General features: G+C 34.5%; 2 protein-coding genes across 4 annotated transcripts in view; one reads left to right on the top strand and one right to left on the bottom strand.

Annotated features, from left to right (window-relative positions):
* LOC149773168 (E3 ubiquitin-protein ligase CHFR-like) overlaps positions 1-15,998 on the bottom strand; it is a 102,432-nt gene extending 86,434 nt beyond the window's left edge. For both annotated transcript variants that reach the window (XM_089946724.1, XM_089946723.1), the window contains exons 1-6: positions 15,799-15,998; positions 10,815-10,917; positions 7,633-7,681; positions 6,071-6,134; positions 5,243-5,347; positions 3,673-3,737 (exon numbers count right to left, since the gene is read on the bottom strand). In XM_089946724.1, the coding sequence (XP_089802850.1) occupies positions 3,673-3,737; positions 5,243-5,347; positions 6,071-6,134; positions 7,633-7,681; positions 10,815-10,917; positions 15,799-15,901 (489 nt within the window). In that variant the 5' untranslated portion in view covers positions 15,902-15,998. The remainder of the gene's footprint in view (positions 1-3,672; positions 3,738-5,242; positions 5,348-6,070; positions 6,135-7,632; positions 7,682-10,814; positions 10,918-15,798) is intronic.
* A 4,611-nt stretch (positions 15,999-20,609) lies between these two features.
* LOC149773169 (ubiquitin-protein ligase E3B-like) overlaps positions 20,610-26,595 on the top strand; it is a 103,315-nt gene continuing 97,329 nt past the window's right edge. For both annotated transcript variants that reach the window (XM_089946750.1, XM_089946751.1), the window contains exons 1-3: positions 20,610-20,902; positions 22,893-23,053; positions 25,907-26,020. In XM_089946750.1, coding sequence (XP_089802876.1) covers positions 25,910-26,020 — 111 coding nt within the window. In that variant the 5' untranslated portion in view covers positions 20,610-20,902; positions 22,893-23,053; positions 25,907-25,909. The remainder of the gene's footprint in view (positions 20,903-22,892; positions 23,054-25,906; positions 26,021-26,595) is intronic.

Genomic DNA, 26,595 nt, shown 5'->3' on the forward strand with positions numbered 1-26,595 from the left:
AACAGGCCATCCCATCATCACTTCTGGTCTGTGACTGGTACAGCTAAAAATACAACAAACAACAAGCCATCCCATAATCACTTCTGGTCTATGACTGGTACAGCTAAAACTACAACAAACAACAAGCCATCCCATAATCATTTCTGGTCTGTGACTGGTACAGCTAAAAATACAACAAACAGCAAGCCATCCCATAATCACTTCTGGTCTATGACTGGTACAGGTAAAAATACAACAAACAACAAGCCATCCCATAATCACTTCTGGTCTATGATGGGTACAGCTAAAAATACAACAAACAACAGGCCATCCCATAATCACTTCTGGTCTATGACTGGTACAGCAAAAACTACAACAAACAACAAGCCATCCCATAATCACTTCTGGTCTATGACTTCTGGTCTATGACTGGTACAGCTAAACTACAACAAACAACAGGTCATCCCATAATCACTTCTGGTCTGTGACTGGTACAGCTAAAAATACAACAAACAACAGGCCATCCCATAATCACTTCTGGTCTATGACTGGTACAGCTAAAACTACTACAAATAACAAGCCATCCCATAATCATTTCTGGTCTGTGACTGGCTCAGCTAAAAATACAACAAACAATAAGCCATCCCATAAACATTTCTGATCTGTGACTGGTACAGCTAAAAATACAACAAACAACAAGCCATCCCATAATCACTTCTGGTCTATGACTGGTACAGCTAAAAATACAACAAACAACAAGCCATCCCATAATCACTTCTGGTCTATGACTGGTGCAGCTAAAACTACAACAAAGAACAGGCCATCCCATAATCACTTCTGGTCTGACTGGTACAGCTAAAAATACAACAAACAACAGGCCATCCCATAATCACTTCTGGTCTGTGACTGGTACAGCTAAAAATACAACAAGGAACAGGCCATCCCATAATCACTTCTGGTCTGTGACTGGTACAGCTAAAACTACAACAAACAACAGGCCATCTCATAATCACTTCTGGTCTGTGACTCGTACAGCTAAAAATACAACAAACAACAGGCCATCCCATAATCACTTCTGGTCTGTGACTGGTACAGCTAGAAATACAACAAATAACAGGCCATCCCATCATCACTTCTGGTCTGTGACTGGTACAGCTAAAAATACAACAAACAACAAGCCATCCCATAATCACTTCTGGTCTATGACTGGTACAGCTAAAACTACAACAAACAACAAGCCATCCCATAATCATTTCTGGTCTATGACTGGTACAGGTAAAAATACAACAAACAACAAGCCATCCCATAATCACTTCTGGTCTATGACTGGTACAGGTAAAAATACAACAAACAACAAGCCATCCCATAATCACTTCTGGTCTATGATGGGTACAGCTAAAAATACAACAAACAACAGGCCATCCCATAATCATTTCTGGTCTATGACTGGTACAGCTAAAACTACAACAAACAACAAGCCATCCCATAATAAGTTCTGGTCTATGACTGGCACAGCTGAAACTACAACAAACAACAAGCCATCCCAAAATCACTTCTGGTCTATGACTGGTACAGCTAAAACTACAACAAACAACAGGTCATCCCATAATCACTTCTGGTCTATGACTGGTACAGCAAAAACTACAACAAACAACAAGCCATCCCATAATCACTTCTGGTCTGTGACTCGTACAGCTAAAAATACAACAAACAACAGGCCATCCCATAATCACTTCTGGTCTGTGACTGGTACAGCTAAAAATACAACAAATAACAGGCCATCCCATCATCACTTCTGGTCTGTGACTGGTACAGCTAAAAATACAACAAACAACAAGCCATCCCATAATCACTTCTGGTCTATGACTGGTACAGCTAAAACTACAAGAAACAACAAGCCATCCCATAATCATTTCTGGTCTGTGACTGCTACAGCTAAAAATACAACAAACAGCAAGCCATCCCATAATCACTTCTGGTCTATGACTGGTACAGGTAAAAATACAACAAACAACAAGCCATCCCATAATCACTTCTGGTCTATGATGGGTACAGCTAAAAATACAACAAACAACAGGCCATCCCATAATCACTTCTGGTCTATGAATGGTACAGCAAAAACTACAACAAACAACAAGCCATCCCATAATCACTTCTGGTCTATGACTTCTGGTCTATGACTGGTACAGCTAAACTAAAACAAACAACAGGTCATCCCATAATCACTTCTGGTCTGTGACTGGTACAGCTAAAAATACAACAAACAACAGGCCATCCCATAATCACTTCTGGTCTATGACTGGTACAGCTAAAACTACAACAAATAACAAGCCATCCCATAATCATTTCTGGTCTGTGACTGGCTCAGCTAAAAATACAACAAACAATAAGCCATCCCATAAACATTTCTGATCTGTGACTGGTACAGCTAAAAATACAACAAACAACAAGCCATCCCATAATCACTTCTGGTCTATGACTGGTACAGCTAAAAATACAACAAACAACAAGCCATCCCATAATCACTTCTGGTCTATGACTGGTGCAGCTAAAACTACAACAAAGAACAGGCCATCCCATAATCACTTCTGGTCTGACTGGTACAGCTAAAAATACAACAAACAACAGGCCATCCCATAATCACTTCTGGTCTGTGACTGGTACAGCTAAAAATACAACAAGGAACAGGCCATCCCATAATCACTTCTGGTCTGTGACTGGTACAGCTAAAAATACAACAAGGAACAGGCCATCCCATAATCACTTCTGGTCTGTGACTGGTACAGCTAAAAATACAACAAGGAACAGGCCATCCCATAATCACTTCTGGTCTGTGACTGGTACAGCTAAAACTACAACAAACAACAGGCCATCTCATAATCACTTCTGGTCTGTGACTCGTACAGCTAAAAATACAACAAACAACAGGCCATCCCATAATCACTTCTGGTCTGTGACTGGTACAGCTAAAAATACAACAAATAACAAGCCATCCCATAATCATTTCTGGTCTGTGACTGGTACAGCTAAAAATACAACAAACAGCAAGCCATCCCATAATCACTTCTGGTCTATGACTGGTACAGGTAAAAATACAACAAACAACAAGCCATCCCATAATCACTTCTGGTCTATGATGGGTACAGCTAAAAATACAACAAACAACAGGCCATCCCATAATCATTTCTGGTCTATGACTGGTACAGCTAAAACTACAACAAACAACAAGCCATCCCATAATCAATTCTGGTCTATGACTGGCACAGCTGAAACTACAACAAACAACAAGCCATCCCAAAATCACTTCTGGTCTATGACTGGTACAGCTAAAACTACAACAAACAACAGGTCATCCCATAATCACTTCTGGTCTATGACTGGTACAGCAAAAACTACAACAAACAACAAGCCATCCCATAATCACTTCTGGTCTATGACTTCTGGTCTATGACTGGTACAGCTAAACTACAACAAACAACAGGTCATCCCATAATCACTTCTGGTCTATGACTGGTACAGCTAAAAATATATAATATTGATAAGATTTTTAGTAACTTAATACTGATAGAAGTAATAAGATGTACTCTATATGCATGTATATATATATATATATATATATATATATATATATATATATATATATATATATATGCCCTTAATAGCAGAATAAAATTAAGCGAAACAGAAACATACTGCAGATTTTCTCTTTGCCAATTGCCTAGACTCAGCTACCTCCTCAACCAGATTGCAGTCATCATCTGCAATAAAAATACTTGATGTACCTGCTTCAGTACCTAGTTCATGCAGAGGTGACACCAAAAGAAACTTTCAAGTTTATCTGGAGTTACCATACAATTAAAAAAACATGAAGTACAAATTGGCTGTGAACAATATCATCTGATAGGTACATACTGAAATGCTAACACTGCTGTCACATGCAGACTTGTCAATGTTGACTGGTATTTTGCCTGGTTCAAAGGCAGATGATGCTGTCATGTTTGCTAACAAAAAACATACTCACAAAAAGTCAACTATTAAAGACACCAGCAGTTAAATACTGGGCATTAATGTATTATCAACATTATGGCCTAAAACTAGGCAATTTTGAATCGTACATACATACATACATACATACATACATACATACATACATACATACATACATATAGTCCTTCAGGGTGAAATAGATTTCAAACTTGGCTTCCGAGAAATGAATATGTTTGCCCAGCTGAGATTCAGTAACCCAGATAAGGCATTTAAATACAAAACTGTTGGATAAAATACTTCCATTTCTCTTCTGTATGATCCGTTAAAAATTATTATTCTTTGTGAAATATATTTAACTCACCTACTAAACTGTAAAACAAGGTAGGATTTTTATATACTAGTGCTATCTCAATTCAAAATGTTTTAGCAACACCAAAGGATCCTGGTAGCCAGAAAAACACAAGATTTATCACATCCTGGCCTTCTTTTCTAATAAGTGTACAACAACAGTCCATTACCTTAAACCTGGCTTTGATACATGATAAGAATAATGGTGAGTACATTTCCCATCACTGAGCACATGACACAGTGTAATATGATTTGGGCTTACCTACATGACACTGTGTATGTTCTGAGCTTACATACATGACACAGTGCATGTTCTATACTTACCACATGACATGTATTTCCTATACTTACCCACATGACACTGTGCTTGTTCTATACTTACCCACATCACACATTGTTCTGTACTGACCCATGTGACACTGTACATATTCTGTGTTTACCCAAATGACACTGTACATGTTCTGTACTTACCCACATGACACTGTATGTTCTTTACTTACATGACACTGTGTATGTTCTGTACTTACCCACATGACACTATGCATATTCTGCACTTACTCACATGACACATTGTATTGTACTTACCCACATGTCACTGTATATTTTCTATACTGACTCACATGACACTGTGTGTTCTATACTTACCCAGATGACACTGTGTATGCTCTATACTTACCTACACGACACTGTGTATGTTCTATACTTACCTACATGACACTGTATAATATGTTCTGGGCTTACCCACAAGAATGAATGGCAGTATTTCAGGGACAAAGAACTCTTATGTCCCCCTCCTCCTGATGCCTTATGACCTGCTTAGTGTAGCTGTACTTAAATCCAAGAACTGAAACCAGTTTTTCAGGTGGAGAGTACTCTTGAGTTCACTCCTCCTAATGTCACATGACCTGATAAGTATGGTTTTAATTACCAATAAAAGTGGAGTCCAGTATGGCATGGTGAGAGTACTCCTGTGTCCCCTCTTCCTCTTGCTCCTTCTCTAGCTCACGGAGACTTTGGAAAACAAAACCCACATCTGAAAAACAATGTACAATGTTTACTGAAGCTATGTAGGATACCGATGTTCAAATCATAGTGATTAATTAAGCAGAGGTTTTCAAGAAGCCACTTGTTTCATCTTTATACTTGCTATTCTGTAGCATTGATTCATTGTGGACTTTATTTAAGGCCTAAATTACTGACCTTTAGAAGATATGTGAAAATCCAAGAAGCTTTAATTTATAAATAAATGGAGTGGGATTTTTAAGTAAGTAATGAAATTAATTACAAGTCACAACATCTTACACAGATCAATAAAAATCTAAAGTTTAGTCTTCCACAGAATCGGTTGTACTAAAATATGAATAAAAAATATTATGGTATGGAGTGTTCAAGATGATAATCTTAAAAGCCAGCAGCAATTGCATTCTGGGTAAACCTTATGCCATGTATCCAAGATGCAAAGTTGGTTGAGTAACATCACCAGCAATTGCATTTTGGGTAAACCTTACGCCATGTATCCAAGATGCAAAGTTGGTTGAGTAACATCACCAGCAATTGCATTTTAGGTAAACCTTATGCCATGTATCCAAGATGCAAAGTTGGTTGTAATCAGTAACATCACTAGCAAGAAATTAATTACACATGTAAGGAGAAATCAAACACATTTCCAACATCAGGACATTGCAATCATTTGATGTGATGTGAGATGATAGCAGTGTACAAAAAATATTCCAACAAGTGTAAAACTCTTACTTACTGACATCTTCATTGTCCTTCTTATAGACAATGTAAAATTCATCCCCATGCTTTAGCTTCATGCGCTGAAGTTGTAAAAACAGCAAATTTAATTGATGAAGCCATGAAGAATTTGAGTACGATATGCAATTTAGTCAGTATCCCATTTAATAAAATTTAGTGAGCATTCAATTTAATGAAATTTGGTGAGTATTTCATTTAATGAAATTTGGTTAATATTCATTTAATTAAATTTAGTGAGTATTCGATTTAATTTGATTTAAATTAAAAAACAGAACAACTTATGCTACTTTTTGTTTCTCTGCCCATCATGGGGGTCACTTTTAATTATATCCACTCTCACACTGCACTAAACTTTGGGATAGGGAGGAGGGAAGCACATCGCAACTCATCATTAGAACTTGTAACACATCGAAGTGATTGACAGTTGAATAGACAACACAAGAAGACCACCCAAGGAGAGACTATGTCTTAATTTTTTCAGCATTCAGTACCAAATGAAGAATATATTTTATGTCAATTATATATATGTATTGTGTATTTAGAAAATTTTAGAATGCTGCTATGTAGGTTTTTGTGATTTTAGTTTTCATGTCAAAATTCTATGTGCATTCCTAATTCATTTAAAATGTACATCTTATCAATGTTACATTGTGATTAGAAGAAACTGTATGTCACTCACTATGTCACTCACAATTCTAGAAATTTTACAGAACTGTAAGATGTTTACACTGAGATGAGAACTACATGCTATGTCCTTGAGCAGTAATGTGGTGCCAATCATCCACTTTAATGTGGTTCATGTAGTTATATAATAAAACTACATTCAGTCAAATCAAATTCTGCTGCTACAGGCAACAGAGCTTTGGCTTCTGTAGATATTGCAAGAAATCATGGCTAACAACTTTCAGCCAGATAAGTATCGGATGCAATAACGGGCAATGAGGCCTTGGCTTCTTTGGATATTCTAAGAAATCAAGGCTTAGGAAGCATAGTGTAATTAGCATCAAAAGATAGAGTCCATTCTCTTTCACTGATGATTATGCTGCAAGATCTAAGTCCACAGATTTCTATTATGTTATTTTCCAACATACACTGGATTGGTTGACTATATTTAACACCATTTGTAGAACAGTACTTCAGTCTAATGGCATGGAACTGGAACCAAGTGTCAGTTCCAAAAAAGATACACTGATGCAGCTGACTTGAGCTTGTCTGGATGGATACCAAAACCAAGATCCTTTGGAAAACGAGTCAAAATGTTTTCTGATGAACTACCAAGACTGTGTTAACAAAGAAAAACCATTTCACAGCTGTTACAGATTGCTCACTTACAGGCTTGGTTTTTGGTATAAAATTAAATGATATTCCTTAGAAGATAAACCCCACATATCCAAAATCTCTCTCTCTCTCTCTCTCTGCAAATATAAGAGCAAATTATGTCACAAAATGTTTCTAAAACTTCATTTTTTCAAGTTATTAATTTAATTTTGTTGACACTATCTGCATTTCTTTCTGTTATACACGTAAGATAAGTACAAACCGTATACTTATGACACTCACACTTCCTTTTGTAAGTTTGCTTGTCATATTGAACAATGTGCCATTGGTGCTGAAAGTAGACAAAAAACTGAAACTTGAACTAACCTGTATAATTTACAGTTAGACAGTTTGCTTCATACTTAAGTGAGAGAACATAACATGTTTATATAATGTTCTGTCTGGACCTGGAACAATTAGATATGGAGTACCACAAGGCTCAATTCTAGTTCCATTACTATTTATTTAATTTATTAATGACCTACCACTTTTACTAAGGGACTCAATATCATCTACAGATCTCTATGCTGATGACACAACATTGTTTAACATCCAAAACACCAAGCATAAACTTGAAATTTCTTTACAGAATGCCCTGAACAAACTGGACAACTGGGCACATGCAATGGCATGTGGTAAATACTGGGAAAACTAAAATATTACTGATCTCAACATGCCAAAAAAGGAAAATCATGATAATGATGAACTATGTCTGACATGGAAGGATAAAATTTGCAAATGGTCTGTCACGATAGACTACTTGGTGTTTTAATAGATAATAACCTATCATGGACTGAACATATCAAACATATCAGTAAAAAAAGTCAATTCAAGTTTATGACTTCTCAGTAGGATAAGACCTTTTCTCCCTGAAAGGCACAGAAAACTATTTTATAGCAGTTACATACAACCCTATTTAGACTAATGTAACACAGTATGGGGTAAATCAAATGATAAAAACATAACAAATGTGGCACATCTCCAAAATAGAGCATTTTGGCTAATATCAATCCAGAAAGAAAGCAAGGAAAATTTAGCTGGTAAGTTACAAATATTACCTATTAAGGACTGAATCTGTTTAAGAAAAGCCAAATTAATGTACAATACATCCAATAGTATGCTCCTGAATATTTACAATCACTAGGCTACCTGGCAATACTCCATACCTGTGCTCAATGTCTACCAAGCAGTATAAAATTGCCAAACCAAATAAGGAATTATTTTTAAAAAGTTTCCAATACTGTGGAACTTTGCTCTGGAATAGTATTCCAGTTGAGATTAGAAATGCCCACTCTATTTCCTTCTTCCAAACCCAGTATTTCCAGTGGCTTTAGAGATGCAGCTAAAATAAATAAATTCTTTTGTACGAGGGCCTCAAGGTAGATTAGTTCTTAGCTAATTGTGTTACCCTCTTTAAATAAGGTCATTATTGTTACTTTTATTATTATTATCCCAATTCTGACTTACAGAAAAAGCAAGTGTGTATCCCACTGCTGTCTTATAGAAAAATGCAGGTCTGTATATCCTATTGTTGTCTATTAGTATTAGAAAAAGTAGGTGTTACAATTTATCTTAATAAGCTTAAGCAATACTTAATAAGCTTTAATCATTATTTAAAAGTCAATATAATGAAGGAAATTGCCTTATACGGTCATATATGTTCTTCACTGCCCCACCCCCAATCTCAATATAACATAATGAAGGAAATTATTTTGTATCATACAGCCAGACAGGCTCATCACTGCCCCCACTCCCCCATCTCAATATATCATAATGAAGGAAATTACTTTGTATCATACAGCTAGACATGCTCATCACTTCTCCCCCCCATCTCACCAGTTATTATGTACTTTTGGGAGAGTGATAGATTTTAGGTTAAAGCGTTTGCATTTAAAACATGCACAATGGAGAGAATGTTGGCATACCTCCATGCTACATTAATGTAATGTGGATGATATTTCTTTGGATATTGTACTTTTGGAAATTGGACATGATCTAAACACACTGCTAACTAAAATGACTGCTCCCTTGTGCAAAAAAATCAGCCTGAATTAGTCTAAAGTACACTATCAATAGCAGCTATTAAAATAGGGAAAACGGATTTTGCCAGACTAGAAAATACCAGCTTCTAAAAGTGCAATGAATGATTTACCAAATATATAAAATGTAAAAAAAGTTATCGGCTCTTTTTTATACAATTTACCTCTGAAGTTCTGGAAGTGAAAATGACCAAGTGGAGCTAGCACTTTTTTGAAAGGTGCACATCTGAAGTAAGGCCAAGTTGTATACTCTATAATCCATATTACACCCATCAATCATACACCAAAATAAAGGGAATTAAAGGTTCTTTGAATTATACCTAAGATATACAAGGTCTTTTTCAAATAGCCAGTATAACCAGTGAGGAAAGCCAGGGAAATTATTTTTCTTTAAAATTCTAACCCTATGCAAAATACAAAACTGTACAGTGCCACCTTAAAACAAATATAAAAATGTATGCAATTGTTTTTTTTATTTTCATATCATTATGTGTGATGTTCTGAATACAGTGGTACATTCATATAGATGTTAAGGATGAAAATAAGCTAATTATGTTCATTTTGCTCTTGCTTACATAATTTGCCATGAGGCATGTTTGTGTGAGTAGTGACCTTAATTATTGGGAAATTAGAAATTTTCGAATACAGGAATAGAGTCAACTTAAATTTAAAACTGTTGCAAAAAGTAAAAGAAATATATAGTGAAAATGTTTCTTTTCATTTACTTGCAATGAAATAATTTTTAAAAAAATGATGAGAAAGCAAATTTGCTTCTTCCATATTAAATAATAGGCAATAATTTTACACTTTGACCATTGACCTTTATGAACCTGATCTGTTCCATCCCTTTTCAAACTGTAAAATTTATTGTTGATATCTCAGAAATAATTCTGGCTAGTTTCATGTTCCTGTCATTCAGCATAACATTGGTTGCTATGTTTTCAAAATGTAATGTGCATTTGTAAAATAGCTCACTTTTTATCATAAGGGGGAGGGGCTGGACTTGTTAGAGACTCTGACACTCACAAATACTGTTCTGTGGGGGGGAATACAGGAGAATTATTCAAAAGGACTGTTTTGATGATTGCGACTTAAATGTTCAGCCATACAATCAAAATTAAATCACACAATAATAATACTTATGTTCTCTTGAGGAAAGCCTGGGAAATTCTCTTTCTTTAAAATTCTAACCCAATGCAAAATACAAAACTGTAGAGCGCCACCATGATGATGTAAATTACCTTGTATCATACAGCCAGACATGCTCATCACTGCCCCCATCTCAATTTTACAACATAATGATGGAAATTACCTTGTAACATACAGCTAGAGATGCATATCACTGCCCCCCCCCCCATCTCAATATAACATAATTATGAAAATTACCTTGTATCATACAGCCAGACATGCTCATCACTGCCTTCCTCCCTCTCAATGTAACAATGGTGTGAAGACACAAGATTATTTTCTGGAAAAGACTGGTCACAGTCTGAAAGAAATGAACAGAATGGAAAAATTTAAGACAACTTATAAGTTTTTTGCTGAAAACATTTATGTCAATATGACCATCCATAAAATGGACAACACTATTTTCAAGACAGCCATAATGGCAGTCATACCAGAGGTATACCATTTTCACACAAAAACAACTAGGTATCACAGGAAGTCTTCAGAAAACTTCTTGTTAATACAGTCTGCCATCTGAGATAATGAGATACATTTTTATCATAGCCACCATGTTGATGATATTGAGTCAGTTTATATCACTTTTGTTTAGGACCAGCTACACACTATAAGAAATCTTCTGGTGAAAATTTCATGTCAAAATAAGACAGCAGAGCAGTAACAAGAGTTTCAATATGGACACCATGATGGTCACTATGATGGTCATATCAGATGCCAAATCGGCACCATTTTAATTTAGGATGAACAAGGCAACATAAGAGATTTGCCATGGTGGTCATACTGGACCAATTACACATCGTAAGAAGTCTTCTGGTGAAAACACGATGTCAGTATGGCGAGCCATCTAATAGTATTAACACGATTTTCAAGATGACTATTGCAGTGGCCATATTGGTGGCTAGATTGACACATAGTTCATTTAGGACCAACTAGACATCATGAGTAAATCCTCATGAGGATATGACTCTTCAGTGAAGACAAGTGGAGTAATGGAAATGAGTGAAACCAACAAGTTTTGTCAAATTCAACAAATAATTTATTTCCCTACAATACAAAGTACAAAGTGAAAATTTAAAAAAGAACTTACAGTATTAAGAATTAAGTCCAAAATAGTCATAAATGTTCTATCACAAGTCCAAATGTATCATGTTCCAATTGAATTCAAGTGGAATTTGAAATAATTTCCAATACTGAATGTGTTGATTGATTGTAGTCTCAAATGTGCCAATGGCTTGGAGTATAATGATGTGTTAACAGTCTTTTGATGTATCACAATAATATAATCCAAAATGTTCATGTCTGAATACATAATAATTCCAAATCAATATTTATGTCTGAGAATATTAATGATGAGCACTTTATATTACCAGTGACTAAAAATTTGAATAAATAAATTAAAAACTGACCATAACAATAAGAATGACTCTGCTTCAGATGTTAAGGCAAGAATGAGTAATATTCAGATAAACAAGATTATATACCACTGTACTTGACCTAGGTCACTGTCACTTTTAATGGAATTTTCCATTCTAGAAGATTAAAAAGTAAGAATCAAAACTTATCTTTTAACTCAAATGCAGATAAGCTTGTTTATGTTAATAATGATCAGAATATTTAACCAGGGGTCACACTATCAGGCGAAGTGGTCGACTAAGTCACCGAAAAAAAGTTTGCTTTCTTATGTTAGGAGAGTGAAAACCACTTTGCCCTGTGACTATTTTTATGCACACTGAGTGATCATACTTTTTGAGATTCTTCCTCACCTTAACCGGTTTAGTTCCAGTGTTATCTTGTAGCTCAAGGTGAAATGTAAGCTTCAAGCTATCAAACTGTAGTTGACATAAATTGCGTAGACAAACAAACTCTTGCACATTCAATTGTATGTAAATAGCAAGGTTATTTTAAGAATAGAATCGGTAAAATGAATATTTTCACTACTGCATGTACATTATTTTCTTAACAAAATTAGTTCTGAACCATGGGAAAATAATAGCAGACATTGATGTGTCTGCGAAGTATCACATTATTAGACTGTATATTTTTGTAAACCACTTGGCAAATATATTCAGGAAAATATACAATTCATAGAAAGCAGAGTTTAAATCTTATGTTATTGAAGATTTCACTTTCAAATGCAATTATATAAGTCAGAAATGTATGGGACAATGCTATGTTGTGTAACTTGAGAAGTGCTGTAAATACAAAGTTGTTTCTGACCGTACTCATTTTTTTGGTGAAAATGTGAAAAAGAAAAAAACCAGCAAAACAAATACTATTTAACCAATGCCTAACATTACTAAATGCACATAATAAATAATAAAATCTTACATTTACAATCCTATCAATGGACTGTTGTATCTGTAAAGTCAGTGGTTACATTAAGAAAACCTCTCTTTCTAGAAACAGAAGCATTCACATTGCTGGCGGTATCGATTCAGTTGGAAAGTAGGACAAAGTTCATCGATATACCGACTTTAATTCCTCAGTTTGTTATCTATGGACAGTTATTGTAATGTTTTATCAGCAACAAAGAAATTAGGATGAACAGTAAGATCAGAAAGACGTGTGTACTTATGTTTAGCTTCTATTGATCTCTTCTGGAGTCATTTGACCAAAATACACTGCATGGAGTATGATATTTTATACACTCGTATCAAATATATTTATAATATAAATACAACTCAGATTGCTTAAAACCAATGTTAAATGCAAATATGCATACTGGGAAATAGAAGGCATAATTCAAATAAAAAAATGAAAAGAACAACACACACACATATATATATATATATATATATATATATATATATATATATATATATATATATATATATATATATATATTGCTTTGATCCCACATCTCGCTGGTCAGCTCTCACTTCACCCCTGTTCCCAGTTCTGTCCAAGAGGAGAAGTCACTTCTCCCTAGAATTCAAGTCTAGTTTGACCCCTGTTTAACGTACACTCATATAGACATATTAGCTATGTATTATGTTGTTTACTAGACATATTAGCTATGTACTATGTTGTTTACAAAATAAATGTCACTGGTCAGGTACACAATGAACTTGATTTTGGATAAGGTCAAGTCCAAAATACAGACATACATAACATACAGACATTAAGAAAAGCCAATAAATAATACAAATTAAATATACCTATAAAATGTACAGTTCTTTTTTTACCCTGTTATTCTCCTTATTTTCTACTTGAACAGTCACATGAATTTCAAATGTAAACATATATTTCCCTCATTGTCCCTCCATTAAACATACATATTTCCCTCATTATCCCCCATTAATCTTCCTAATACTGCATATAATGCTTCTAATCTGGGTCACAAACAAAACAGCCGCTGCTCTCTGTGATATGTCTACCTTTATGTTGCAAATGTTTGTTAGTTTTATCCTTGATTCCTCTAATTTTAATTGACAAATTGTAAGTACCTCCACTGAAAACTTTTTCCTAAGATAAATATAATTCAGCAGACCATATTTTTAAAACCTGAATCTTAAATAGATTTTACATATGTTTGGTATTTTAGATCATTTACATTGCGAAATGTCTTGTGGGAATTAAACATGGGGTAAACTTTTGTCCAAACAAGGTGCATTTCAAACTATGACTTGACTTTTGGCATGACTCCACAAGTCTTTCTCACTTTATCTGAATTTTTTTTAAATTTGAATAAAATATTTAAGTGGCAAATTGCTCTCTCTCTGTCTCTCTCTCTCTCAACTTACTGTCAAACACTCTGTCCAAGATGTTGCTGTCCACCTCAACGAACTCTAATTTCTCAGTCTAGATACTGTGATATTCATCTGAGCCACCCTTCACTACTTACAGTACTGTCCCATTATCTCCAGTGTCAAAAGCAGCCATTTTCACCAAATATAACAGTATTTCTTAACCCTTTACCTCATACAAGTATCTTTGGACACCTCTACTCCATTCGCATGGAAGCGCCTTTTGACGCCTCTATAGATTTGCATGGAAGCTCCTTTTGACGCCTGCTGTACACATCAGCCATGATCTTGGCATTTTTTAATAATTTTTAATAATATAGCAATAAATAATTCCCAATATTTGATAAGTGGACTATTATTTAATACTTTAACTTGTAAAAGTAGTTACAAGCTGTGTATGTGATACTGAATTACAGAACGAACATCTGTACCAAATGCTAGTACTAATATTAGTACCCTTACTCCTACCTCATGGACAGGGTACTAACACGAGCATATACATGTCAATGGAGCAAGCTGGGTGTGAATCACACCCGGTGCTCTTTTAGCCTATTATCAACAATTTGAACAAATTCCTTGCGTACAATCCAGTAAATTGAGCAGTCCTCTTATTTAATATCAGAAGTATCAAAAATCATTGTAGAAATAGTTGTAAAATCTTCTTTACCTTTTTTATCTGATATTTTCGTTTAGATCGTCCGCCATATTAGTTCAAAATAATGATTACTTCCGTTCTCAGCCTCGTTTGTTTGTGTGCCATATACAGACATTGAGGCCTTATTTGGAAATGTAAACAAATCATAGTAAACATTTGGCACAGTTTGTGTCAGAAATTCTGTGCATTAAAAGTAAATGCGGTTTGTCGGCAACTTTGAAATTCCACCAAGAAGCCAGTATTCACCACTTCATTGATAATAACATTGCATATAATATCCAAAAATGGTCTGACAAGCCTTAAGGAGAAAAGGGGTCATGGTGAGAGTCTTGCGTTATCTGTCATGGCGGACACGATGAGGTTAGTGTAACCATGCCAATTTATTTTATCGTGTAAGGGCTTAATAAATTCAAATTAAGCTAAACTTCTTTCACAATATGATTATACTTATGTAGTAGATTTCTGCACTGTTTGTTTATCTGACTGTAGTGATGATTTTTTTGCTCCATTACATGATATGGGATCAGTTCGTAGCCTCAACCACAACAAATCAAGTTCAGGCTACGACATCGTAGCTATATCAAACGCCAGATTAGTCATGTAAGATTAAATGGGTATGTAATACATTGTCTCACACGCACCTCAACAAACATGCATCATTTAAGTTAGACAGAAGAATAAACCCTGATAAACCTAAATTTAACAGTCGGAAACTTACAGCAACTACTTCTGTTCCGGATGCTTACCAGCAGTTAATAGGAACACCCCCTCGAAAATAGATTACCTTTTGCTCTGCCAAACACAAACTTCGACTTGTTGATCGGAATAGGATCTGTATCAATGTCAGTAAGACTAACTAGTAAGGCCCACGTCTCCTCGGTTTCCATGACAATATACAACTGTCGGCTTATGTCTCTCCTTCACCAATCATCCCTATCATTCACATTAATGACACTTTCGTCATCAGGTAGCAACAGCTTTTAACCGAAGTATTCCAATTGTAAATATGTTAGAATAAATCCAGAAGTCACAGCACACAAAAAAGCGGAATTATTCACAGAAACAAACACATTACGTGGTTCAGTGGTAAATTAAGTAACACCCTAATCAGAGAAAGAAAACGCCAGCTAATTATTGTTGTATATTTTAAAAAACAAAGATTATCTAATGAAAATTTTACGACTTTCTCAAAGTTAAAATCAAATACCTTTATTATTATCTAAAATTAGTTGAGCTTATTGTATGATGAAACTTTCTCTAATAAAGGCTCTTTTTGTATAACAAGATCACACCTGTCTTCTGTGCCAATCTTCAATAGAGCCCCACATTTTCAAGAACTGTTGTGAGGGGAGCTCTCTTGGCTATATCAAATTTTCAGCATTTTTTTCAAAATGAGGAAAATATTTATCTACTTCAATTTTCTTTACAATGGGTAGTAACCTAATATTTCTGGTAACATCAAAAAGTTAACTTTTGTGGTGGTGGTGGTGGGGGTCAACTTGCCAGCTCGAATTTTTTAATCTAAATTCCCTTCTTCCTTTTTCTCTTTCTCTCAGCTTCTGTATTGCCCTCTCTTCTTTTTCTCTATGCATTTGTATTAGCATATCTTCTCTCTCTCTCTCTCTCTCTCTCTCTCTCTCTCTCTCTCTTTGTCTTTCTCTCTCTCTCTCTGTCTCTCTCTCTCTCTCATACATAATGAATGGGGTATAGTTTTTATTTGATCAAGAGGTGCAGTAAGAAAATTGTGATGCAATATCTGTCTCTGTCATGGTTATTCATCTTCTAACTTTCCAATTCTAACACACCCATATTATATTTAAACAATGTATATAAAAACAATGTATATTACTGATGCATGCTGCTTTAGCATAATTAAAGCAGATATAAGTTAACTTTAATACTGACGATCTTGTAATTGTTTCAAATCCTCAGTGTGAAGTCCTATATTTTTTCATATATGATCTCTTCCCCAAAATGAATAATGTACATACACATTTTTTAAAAATACTTTTGGATAATTTTTTCTTTGCAAAAAATTATGTGACATACAATAAAGCAATTTGGATGATATAATTCACATACAAGTCGATTCGGAGTATAAGACGAAGCTAACATTTTCTGGTAAAAAAAGTATTGTCTTTTTTGCTGGCAAATACGGTAAGTAACATAAAAGAGCAAAATCCAACCAGTTTTGTAAAATTCAACAAATAATTTATTTTCTCTGAATACAAAATTGAAACTTTAAAATGGACTTATAGTATTGTTAACTAAATCCTAAAAATCATGACAGTTCTAAGTCCAAATGTATGAAGTTTGAATTGAATTCCAATGATATTCCACATAAGCTGAATGTGATGATGTGCCTATATTCTTGACCATGTCAGTTTGCCAGTTGACTGTATTGTAATGATGTGCCTGTATTCTTGACAATGTCAATTTGCCAGTTGACTGTATTGTGATAATGTGCCTGTATTCTTGACCATGTCAATTTGCCAGTTGACAGTATTGTGATGATGTGCTAACAGTGTTTTGAGTATTGCATTAATATGATCCAAAAATGTTCTTGTCTGAATTCCCTAGAATTCAAAATTAATGATTTGGTCAAAGATTTCTAAAATTTTAATCAATGAGAACTTGTTTTTCCAGTGAATAAATAATTACACCCCAATCAAAATCTAAATGGAACAGAAGGGCTGATTTTGCTTCTAGATATTAAGGCAAGAATGAGTAATTTTTCAAGTAAGCAACATTATATAATCAGCTAAGACATCAAATATAATGAAGATATGTGTCAACAGTTAATTTCTAGAACAATCTAAGTTGTCAGGAAGATATGTTATATTACTAATATTATAATAAAGAATATGGGGCACATCAGGTACATCAGGGGGATTTCAATATCCCAGACTCTGATTAGGATTAACGTGTTTACCTCCTTTGATAATTTTCCTAATATCTATTCTATACTCACAGAGAAATATTAGCTTTGTATTACTGTATGTTGTTTACAAAATCAATGCCCCATGTCAGGTAAACATTGAGCTTGATTTTGGACAAGATTAATTACAAGAAACAAATGCATATGACATATAATAAACGTATATGACATATAATAAATGTATATGACAGATAATCAGTAATAAAAGCCAACAAATAATGTAGTTTAATATAGAGAACACTGTGACGATTTTTGTTTTGTTGGAGAGATCATATTAAAGGAAGACTTACTTACAAATTAACCGTTGTTATTTTTAGGGACAATCTTTAGTGTACTAGCAGCATTTTCCAAAGTTTCTATCTTTTGATCATCAAAATAGTTCTTGACATTACAACGAATTCAATTCTTAATCTCTTCAATTGATATGAGGTGTGGAAGATTATTGTAATACTTATTAACCTTCTTGGCTTAGGAAGACTTGAAAATTTGACATGAGTTTCTTTTCTAATATTCCTAATATTTTGTTGATATGCCTCGGGTGCTAACACATAACCGTTCAAAATATGTTCCTTTCATAAACATTACTCTCCTGTACCAACAGTGAAGTGTAGACTTCAATGACTTTGCTAATAAATACACTTTGTAATAAAAAGGACCTATGGTATCTAGGCTATTTCAAGTTTTCATCCATTTCTCTAAGTTGAGAAAGCAATTATCTACTTCTTTTCTTTAAAAGGGAGGTCTAAACCATTACCTAAACTTGTATAAAAGGTGTGTGACGTGATGCACTTTAGAATGAAAAGTTCTCCAGCAATAATCCAACATTAAATGAACATATTAACACTGATCCATATAATTGTGACACATACATTGATGATATCAGCATTAATTGTGACACATATATTGATGATATCAACATTAATTGTGACACATACATTGATGATATCAGCATTAATTGTGACACATGCATTGATGATATCAACATTAATTGTGACACATACATTGATGATATCAACATTAATTGTGACACATGCATTGATGATATCAACATTAATTGTGACACATACATTGATGATATCAGCATTAATTGTGACACATACATTAATAATATCAACATTAATTGTGACACATGCATTGATGATATCAGCATTAACAACGACACCTGAGGAGATCACCTGGAAACCATTTGGAAATTCTTCATTCGACTGATTTATGCAAATCTGATGGATAATTGATGTGAATGTGAATTTTGCCATAATTGTATCAAATTGTTAGGACACATTGTGGGGTAAGGTTAAATCTGATGTGCAGGTCAAGACTATCTAAATAGCTAGTGTCAAATGAAGTGATTTGGGAGTATGGCTGGATATCAGCAGAAAGTTTGATTACTTTTTACTGGCTAATTTATTGATCAAGAAGACCAAGTTTTGTTGCTCTGAGAAATGTCAGGAATCAAATGCACTCCCACTTGTCTTGAAATGCTGTGTTGCATTATTTTATGTATATTTTGTCGAATTAAGCAGTGTCATTCAAAATACTTCTACCTTATTTGTAAAAGAAAGCTGTATTATATAAAAAATTATTTTTCTTTATGAGGGGAGGTGTTATATATGTTTAATTTATATTGTGTGATATACTTTTGTCCATGGTCATAACTTGTAAACATGTTTACATAGTTAACTTGACTGTAAGTTGTAAATCTCACATATCCAGTTCATTCCATATTCATTGGAAAGAAATACATAACATCTATTTTCGTTATGGGTGGATGACATATATTTGTCATGAAAGAAAGAAAGAAAGAAAGAAAGAAAGAAATAAACAAACAAACAAACAAACAAAAAGTGAATGAATGAATGAATGAATGAATGAATGAATGAATGAATGAATGAATGAGTGAATGAATGAGGCAAACCTTCCTAGTCGATAGAAGCTCAGAGATTGTTTGAAAGCCATTGGTCAGTTCATTACTAATTGATAGAGTTGCATGATAAGTCAATACAGCCATTGGTCAAATTCATTACTAATTGATAGTGTTGAATGTTGACCAGACTGGCCTGATTTATGAAAAGTTTCAAATGAATTTACACTAATGCAAAACTAGTTGCACAGAATTTTTCCATTTGTGTTTTTTTTATATCCCAATTCCAAATATGAATTTACACTTAATTTCTGGAATCAACTAACTGTTAAATAACTGCTGGAGATATACCTCAAGCAATGTAAATTTTAAATGCTATTAAATACAAAAATTAAAATTACAGAGAGCAGGAAAATGGTAATCTGCTCTGATCTTTAAGGTATAATGGTACCAATTACGCAAGTCCAGGTGGGTGGAGCTAAAGGTGTAGGGAACATTGAATTAGGAATTAAAGAACAACACTAGCTGTGATTGGTGCATTATGTAAGAGTTGTTCTTTCTGTTTGGCTTTAAAAAAAATTGAGCCTCTTGACAACATGCGAGTTTTTGTTAATTTCTATCTAGATCATATTTTGTATTTTTTATGATTTTTTAAAAAAATATGGTACACATGGCTGAAAATGTGCTTGTTGTGACTAGATAACTCTTATCCTTGTCTAGTTCTTGTAGAGTTATCTCTCTTAAATGCAATGGAGTACCTGGTTACGTCATTGTCAAATTGACAATCTAGTATTGTTCTCTGTGACAGTGTGTGACATGCATGCTGAAGTATGATAGAAAGTATATTTATTTCACAAAACATTAGCATTGAGGTATATGGAAAAACAATTGGTACCGTGATACCTTAACAAATTGAAACTTTCTGAGAACCATCGGCTCCAGCACCGTGACTGGCCATTACTCAAAGTAATAACGGAAGTTTGAACAACAGCGACACCAGATGTTGATAGTTTCAATTCTTGAACAACAATGATTTGGATAGTTTTTCATACAATATTGGTATAATCTGAGGGTATAATTTGATTATAGGTAAGATTTTTATCTCGCCAAATATTACATTCATGCAGTAGACAGAACTGCCATTGAATTTATATTGTTTTTCTTTGGGTAGCAGTTTACTGTTATTTAATTTCGATGACATACAAATTATAGCAGCTTTAGTGTGACATCTTTAGTATAACTTTGCAGATCGTATCTTTGCACATGGATTCAGTCCTAGCGCTATTGCGCTATTGCATGATATAGCTCTTTTGATCAAGACTGGTTTCATGCAAGTGGACTTGCTGCACTGGAATGGCGTTTCTGCGACTGAAAGTTAAAACGATGTGACAACATTTCAGATCAATGGAAAATTTTTTGTTGTTGTTTTTAATCATTTCCGAAGGAAACTAATTGAAATTGCTATTAGCTAGTGATCCTGTACAGTTCTAGACCATCAATCAAGATCTCCGGGGTTTTTTCCTTGACAATTCGGAATGAAACTTTCACCTTCCTATCAGTGCAGACTATCGTTAACTTGCTAGTAATTAATACATTTATTTTGGCTGACCTTTGTATGCAGATGGTAAGTAAAATTCCTCTTCTTTTGACCCAAAGTCCTTCAGAAAGCGCACTCTTATTGTATTAATCCCTGTCAGAACACCCAACTCTTTAGTGTTAATCCCTGTCAGAACAGAACGTCTGTGCATCAACAGGAGTCCGACATTTTTTCAATGAAATATGGCGAAATCTCTGACAACATGAAATCACCTTATCAGTTATATAAATGAATGCAAGGAATGTACCATAACCCTCCGCTTGATTCAACTTTTCTCACGCGTCTTTTATCACTTCAGAATCGCAAGGTGACTGAAAAACTACACATATACATTCAAAATACAGTGACATACCAATGCATAACTCTCAGACAACCATGTCATTAATACAATCCGGCCAGTTAACCTTTATTTATTTAGACTCTAATCCATCGTGGCAACTTAAGCACCAAAGCAGAATACCTTGCGAGAGAATCAAAGTAATGTTTTATGCTGGTTGAGCTCATTAGTAGCCCAACTAAAATCAATTAGTAACCCAACTAAAACCAATTAGTAGTCCAACTAAAGTCAATTAAGGTATTTTTGAAATTCTCCTCACACATATTGTAATCCACTTTGACAAACTTCAAACTTTGATGCCAGCTGACCCTGCCTACATGTTCAAAGGATGAAATTAGCAACTACTGGTACATTGTCTTGCCCTGCTTAACCCATTTCACAGTCATGTGATCATGGGCAATATTAATGTAATTTCAAATTTTGCGTATACTGTAGATTTCATTGAGGGATGAGAGACACACCTTATTTTGGGGTAAAATCCCTTCCCATTTGTGAGTTTCACATTTATGTTTATGTTGTGGGAGCCTATTTGGGTATATTTATAAAGGATGTTTAAATTTGCATCCAAATGACATTTGAATCTGTTACTCTGCTGAAATTTTTCATCATATAGGATGTATGATTTAGTGTATTAGAATAAATTCTATGCCACCAACATTGGTATGGTTGAATAAATAGTGTTCTTTCTTACTACATCTTATCATATGCTGCTGTGATAGATTAGAGTGCAGGTTAGTTAAATTACATCCCTGGAAGTACATGACTTAAAGATTTAATAATGTTTCCCTACCTTAAATATTTCAGCATGTTTCTGTTTTGAAATTTCATGGTGTAATCATATTATTATATATGTTGTTTTAGGTGTTGCAAAGTGCTTTGAGCTTCATATGATTAAGTGCTATACAAAGTCTTCATTATTATTATTATCTTTAGAAAGATGATGTTGGACAGTAATCAAGCTTCACTATAAAATGCATATATGTGATAACCAGAAATTTAAAACCTGGATTTCTTTGTCACAAAAATTGGTAATGAAAATATTGAATATCCTGATTCATTTATGTAAAATGTTATGTTTATATGTTTTATATTTGTATTTCATTTTGTTCACTAGCAGACAAAAATTAGTCTTTTCCTTATTTCAGATTATTCATCAACATTCCAATTATTTGCTTGCCTAGATGTCATGTTTTGGAGCTAACGAGTACCTATGTTCTTTGATGACTGGCCTGGATGACATGTTTTGGAGTTAAATGAATACCTATGTTCTATGATGACTGGCCTGGATGACATGTGGAGTTAATCAGTATGTGTGTCCTGCTTTTTTCTGATTCCCATAAACTTCATTAATATTATATATTTTATGAAGATATATTGAAATATTTTGGAGGGAGAAACATGATATTGCATAAGTGGATATGTCAGTTGTATTGCCACGGTGGTAATATCATGTTTGGAACTACTTTCTTATAATATTTTGTTGAACCTGTATTAGAATAGTGGCAGTTGTATTGCCATAGTAGTAATATCCCTTTTGGAACTACTTTCTTATAATATTTTTGAGCTATTTCTTTGCATGTTTCTGGTGTTCTACTGATTGGGCATTGAATAATGCAGACTTCATGGTTGGCCATTGATAAAGTGAGCTATTTCTATGCATGTTTCTGGTGTTCTACTGATTGGGCATTGAATAATGCAGTCTTCATGGTTGGCCATTGATAAAGTGAGCTATTTCTATGCATGTTTCTGGTGTTCTACTGATTGGGCATTGAATAATGCAGTCTTCATGGTTGGCCATTGATAAAGTGAGCTATTTCTATGCATGTTTCTGGTGTTCTACTGATTGGGCATTGAATAATGCAGACTTCATGGTTGGCCATTGATAAAGTGAGCTATTTCTATGCATGTTTCTGGTGTTCTACTGATTGGGCATTGAATAATGCAGACTTCATGGTTGGCCATTGATAAAGTGAGCTATTTCTGTGCATGTTTCTGGTGTTCTGCTGATTGGGCATTGAATAATGCAGTCTTCATGGTTGGCCATTGATAAAGTGAGCTATTTCTATGCATGTTTCTGGTGTTCTACTGATTGGGCATTGAATAATGCAGACTTCATGGTTGGCCATTGATAAAGTGAGCTATTTCTGTGCATGTTTCTGGTGTTCTACTGATTGGGCATTGAATAATGCAGACTTCATGGTTGGCCATTGATAAAGTGAGCTATTTCTATGCATGTTTCTGGTGTTCTGCTGATTGGGCATTGAATAATGCAGACTTCATGGTTGGCCATTGATAAAGTGAGCTATTTGTATGCATGTTTCTGGTGTTCTACTGATTGGGCATTGAATAATGCAGACTTCATAGTTGGCCATTGATAAAGTCAGCTATTTCTATGCATGTTTCAGGTGTTCTACTGATTGGGCATTGAATAATACAGACTTCATGGTAGGTCATTGATAAAGTGAGCTATTTCTGTGCATGTTTCAGGTGTTCTACTGATTGGGCATTGAATAATACAGACTTCATGGTAGGTCATTGATAAAGTGAGCTATTTCTGTGCATGTTTCAGGTGTTCTACTGATTGGGCATTGAATATTGCATACTTCATGGTTAGCTCTTTAAAAGGAATTGGAATTCAGTTTTCCATTGTAATGGTCAAGATTTCATATTGCTCTGAAGTAAAGGGTGAAAGGGAGATAATTGGAAGTTTTCTTCCTGTTCTAGGCTGGCTGGCTTTGAAACATTTCTTTTGCTGTTGTCGTTTACATGTAAGTAAAGATGAATATAGTCCCAGGTCATGAATTCTAGTGCACAGTGTAATATGGATGGGCAGGTAGCGGTCATTTAATGTAATTGATGAGGGTCCATGGTAGCATAAATAGGTCTGTTGAGTATAACATGATGGCATCATATTTAAAACAAAAGTCATTTGTAGAAATGTCTAATAGTTCTCTTTTCCAAAAGGAGTAAATGAAAGAATACATTCCAACAGAATAGCCAGTGCATGATGAAATCACAAACTTTCTCACATACCCATATTTCTCACATTAGTTGTGAGACTACATGCAACCCAAGCAGACAGGTGAGATGTAAGTGATCTGCTCAGGTTAGCGCCTTATACCACTCTACCATCTAGGGTCCTTACCAATTTCTGTAGAAGTCTTTACATAGGTATCTTGGGTCCTCACAATTTCAATAGAAGTCTTTACATAAGTATCTTGGGTCCTCACCAATTTCAGTAGAAGTTTTTACATAAGTACTTTATCTAGGGTCCTTGCCAATTTCAGTAGAAGTCTTTCCATAAGTATCTTGGTCCTCACCAATTTCAGTAGAAGTTTTTACATAAATACTTTATCTAGGGTCCTCACCAATTTCAGTAGAAGTCTTTACATAAGTATAGGGTACTTACCAATTTCAGTAGAAGTCTTTACATAAGTATCTAGGGTCCTCACCAATTTCAGTAGAAGTCTTTACATAAGAATGATAAGTATCTAGGGTTCTTACCAATTTCATTAGAAGTCTTTACGTAAGTATCTAGGGTCCTCACCAATTTTAGTAGAAGTCTTTACATAAGAATGATAAGTATCTAGGGTTCTTACCAATTTCAGTAGAAGTCTTTACATAAGTATCTAGGGTCCTCACCAATTTCAGTAGAAGTTTTTACGTAAGTATCTAGGTTTTTTACCGATTTCAGTAGAAATCTATATGTAAGTATCTAGGGTTCTTACCAGTTTCAGTAGAAATCTTTACATAAGTATCTACATTCCTCACCAATTTCAGTACAAGTCTTTACATAAGAATGATAAGTATCTAGGGTTCTTACCAATTTCAGTAGAAGTCTTTACATAAGTATCTAGGGTCCTCACCAATTTCAGTAGAAGTCTTTACATAAGAATGACAAGTATCTAGGGTTCTTACCAATTTCAGTAGAAGTCTTTATATAAGTATCTGACACTTGAATTACATAGTAGATGACTCTTGTTTAAAATAACATTTAAACAATACAGTATTTTATATGATCATTAGTACTAAGTCTGAATTGATGATAGGTCTATCTGAATGATTATTACTTTCTTTGGTTATCCAGAGTGTCCACTGATTTTGTAAGGTTTACAGTGTTTGTCTTTGAAGAGCTAAGGTAATTTTTCTTTTCTTTCAGGCCATGTTTGGTACAGTCAACAAAGAGAAGTCCCAGTTTTTAGAAAACAGACGAGCAATACGTGAGGAACGTGCTTTTGAGAAGGATAGAGAGGAAGCAGCATGCAAGATTCAGGTCATAATCTTGTATTGCTATGTGTAGACTGTGCTTTTTTGTGTGTCAGTCAGGACTTTATGGTCAGAAACTTTTAACTTGTCTCTCATAATACAAAATGAAAAAGTGAGTGTTAGAGAGAAATGAATTGTAAGTATAATTTTCATTTGCGTTATATATTTGTTCATTTAACATAAACTTCTTTACTGTGGTTAAAAGAAATAAATATTTTTCATGATTTACAACCAAATTTTCTACTCATGTTTGGAAGTTAAATTTCAGCATATTTATGGGTTTTTTTTGACAAAAGCCTCTCTCACTTTTAAATGGAGGGGCCCCGAGTGGCCGAGTGGTCTAAAGCGCTCTTCGTTACGGATCACTGCCATCTCACCTCTGTCTGCGGTGGTTCGAGTCTAAGATTCAGCCAATGTGGGCATGTGAGAAAGCTTGCCAGTAGCTTCTTGTGGGTCGGTGGTTCTTTCCGGGGTTTTCCGGGTTCTTCCTCCACCATTAATACTGGCCGCCATGTATAGCCTATCGTGCTGAAAAATGGCGTTAAACCCCACAACAACAACAACAACAACAACACTTTTAAA

Source organism: Sinohyriopsis cumingii, unplaced genomic scaffold, assembly GCF_028554795.1.
Source record: "Sinohyriopsis cumingii isolate HCF-2022 unplaced genomic scaffold, ASM2855479v2 utg000873l, whole genome shotgun sequence".
In the NCBI taxonomy this organism is placed as follows: Eukaryota; Metazoa; Mollusca; class Bivalvia; order Unionida; family Unionidae; genus Sinohyriopsis; species Sinohyriopsis cumingii.